This window comes from Oryzias melastigma, linkage group LG18 (genome assembly GCF_002922805.2).
Source record: "Oryzias melastigma strain HK-1 linkage group LG18, ASM292280v2, whole genome shotgun sequence".
Classification (NCBI taxonomy): domain Eukaryota; kingdom Metazoa; phylum Chordata; class Actinopteri; order Beloniformes; family Adrianichthyidae; genus Oryzias; species Oryzias melastigma.
The window spans coordinates 22,223,218-22,225,883 of NC_050529.1; the positions used below are offsets into that span (position 1 = coordinate 22,223,218).

A 2,666-nucleotide genomic window follows, 5' to 3' on the forward strand; every position below is an offset into this window, starting at 1 on the left:
AATAGAACATCCAACGTTGCTCTGATGTGGCTATAGGCTGGTTTCAAAACATTGTTGTGTTTGATGGAGGAAACACTTAGCCAACCCACTTAAGTCTTAGGTTATGTCATTCAGAATCCAAAGTGGGAGATTATATGTTGACATCTACAGAGAGCAGATGAGGTTAGATCCTTGTTAGGTTAGATCCATCACTTTCCCATGACACATTGTGTTGGTTTCAATGGCAGAAAATTCCTCAAATATGACCAACACTGGCAGATCTGCGTCCAACTTTATCTCCCAATTGGGACAGTTTCAGTGCATATTTGTGTAGCACATGAATAGATGTGCAAGATGTTGAAATATTTTTAAGTACTTTGTCATAATTATGACTAGTTTCATTTAACGTTGCAAAAACTCATTTTAAAGCAAGTTTAACTGCAGGTAAACGTCAGAACAGGTCATTTTTACCCCCATGTAAGGATAATTCACGGAGGGAGATTCCCTGAGTGGGAGGAACAATGGCCACTAACACGGAGAGCACAAGCTGACTTTCTGTGGTTTCCCCTCACAGAACCAGTCTTACCCAATGTGTCGAGCTTCCTGTCAGCTTTAGCTTTGAGAGGGATGAAGCAAACTGAGGAGTTCAGTCCAGCTGTGAACAAGCCACTTAAACTGTTGGAGTTCTTCTACTGCGAAAGTTTCAAAGAAGGGTTTCTTTAGCTCAAGGTGAGTTCACTTTACTCTGGAGAGAATTTAACACTTAATTTTTCACTTTCAAGAGCAGCTTAAGGGTGTGGTAGTGATTAAAACTTTGAAAAGTTTAAGTTTGAGAATAAATTCCAGTGGGATTTTTTTGGATGCCAGATAAGAAATGCAAACTTAGAAAGATGGAAACAAAAAAGAAATAGCTGGTTTCTCTAGAATCTTATATGAAATCCAAACAGTACAAAATTACTCAGGATAATTAATGGATTTACATGATTTAGCAAAGATGACATACAAAAATAAACAGTAAATCCTCTTTTTACAACTGCTAGTCTTCCTTGTGTTTACAGTGATTAAATGTAGTACTATTGTGCAGGAGGTTATTTCCTTCTGCTCAAACATTGCACACTTACTAATACAGCACATGCTGTTTTCTTCCCTTTTTCTGATTTAAAGGAAGTTGTTAGATCTGCATTTCAATGGCGTCCACTGGAAACACGTCTTTCCCGCAGCCCTCCTCCAACTCCATGAGCACCTCCGCCCAGGTCGGCTTCGCCATCCTGACTCTGGCCTTCCTGCTGGGCTTTCCCGGGAACTTGTTTGTGGTGTGGTCGGTGCTCTGCCGCGTGAAGAAGCGCTCGGTGACGTGTCTGTTGGTGTTGAACCTGGCGATGGCAGACGCCTTCGTCCTGCTGAGCGCCCCGCTTTTCCTCAGATACCTGGCTGGAGGACGGGGCTGGGAGTTTGGCTCAGCGGCGTGCAAGCTGGTGCATTACCTGTCAAGTGTGAACATGTATGTGTCCATTTACCTGATCTGCCTGATGAGCATGGACCGCTGGCTGGCTGTCTCCAGGCCTTTTGTGTCTCAAAGAATGAGGACCAAGCGCTCGCTCCTGGTTCTCTTGCTGGGAGTTTGGGTCTTAGCGTTTCTGCTGTCACTGCCGATGCCATTTTACCGCAGGTGAGCCTAAAGCTATGTCTATAATGTTGTAATTTCTTATTGAAAAAGGTGAACCTCTTGTAAATTAATTTATTGAACATGTTTTATAATGCATATTTCAAAAATCTTCTTTTAAGCTTTTCTGTTGCATTTAGGGGTAAAATATACAATTTCTTCACTTGACACACAGGACAAACATTTCTTGAATACATAAAAAACAAAATTGTTTAAATTTGTAAAAAGTAACTTTTTTTACATAAATATGAGTACAAACAGAAATATAATTCCAGAATAAATCAATCTAAGCCCTATACAACATTCAAATTGTATAGGGCTTAGATTGATTTCTAAGCCCTATACAATTTATTTATTTGTCAAAATTAGGATGTTACAAGATAATATTGTGCTGTAAATAATATAAAATGATCTGGCAGGCCTTGAATTTGACACATATGCCCTACAGTTTATCACTACCACTACATTTAACCCTCCAAACAGAGATATATTGGAAAACAGTGTTTTAAAATTCTGACGTAGTCACCATCTACATTCAAAAAACTTGTTAAAAAAGAAACTAGAAAAATATGTCACTCTCACTCAATGACATCATCAATAGTCGCCGGTCATCTACGCTAACGCGGAGCTGCTAGTGCTGCTAACAACATCAGTTTTATAATTTAAAAAATCATTTTAAAAAGTCAGGCTTAAAAGTAAAGATCTGTGCATCAGAGCACACCCATGTGAAGAAATGCGCTTCTCCTCCGTAGAGCAGTAAAATACCCTCGTGACTTTGGATAGCCCTATCACTTCAAATGCACAATTGGAGGGGTAGGGAATTTGGCCTTGGTATCAAGATGTATATAACTAAAAAAATGACAGAATTCTTGAGGTCACAATAGAGAAATTTGTATTTCTGAGACACTTTTAAGGTGTCATTAATATTTGCAAAAGTAGAAGTTTACTTATTTATTTATTTTTTTTATATCAAAGGACAATTGTTCTTTCTGCTCAAATAAAAAGTTTGCTAATTGATTCATTT

The 2,666-nt window shown here is 38.7% G+C and overlaps 1 protein-coding gene across 1 annotated transcript in view; it reads left to right on the forward strand.

Moving 5' to 3' along the window:
- Window positions 1-557: 557 nt before the first annotated feature.
- ltb4r (leukotriene B4 receptor) overlaps window positions 558-2,666 on the forward strand; it is a 5,747-nt gene continuing 3,638 nt past the window's right edge. Inside the window, exons 1-2 of the mRNA XM_024264117.2 lie at window positions 558-708; window positions 1,144-1,648. Coding sequence (XP_024119885.1) covers window positions 1,167-1,648 — 482 coding nt within the window. The 5' untranslated portion in view covers window positions 558-708; window positions 1,144-1,166. The remainder of the gene's footprint in view (window positions 709-1,143; window positions 1,649-2,666) is intronic.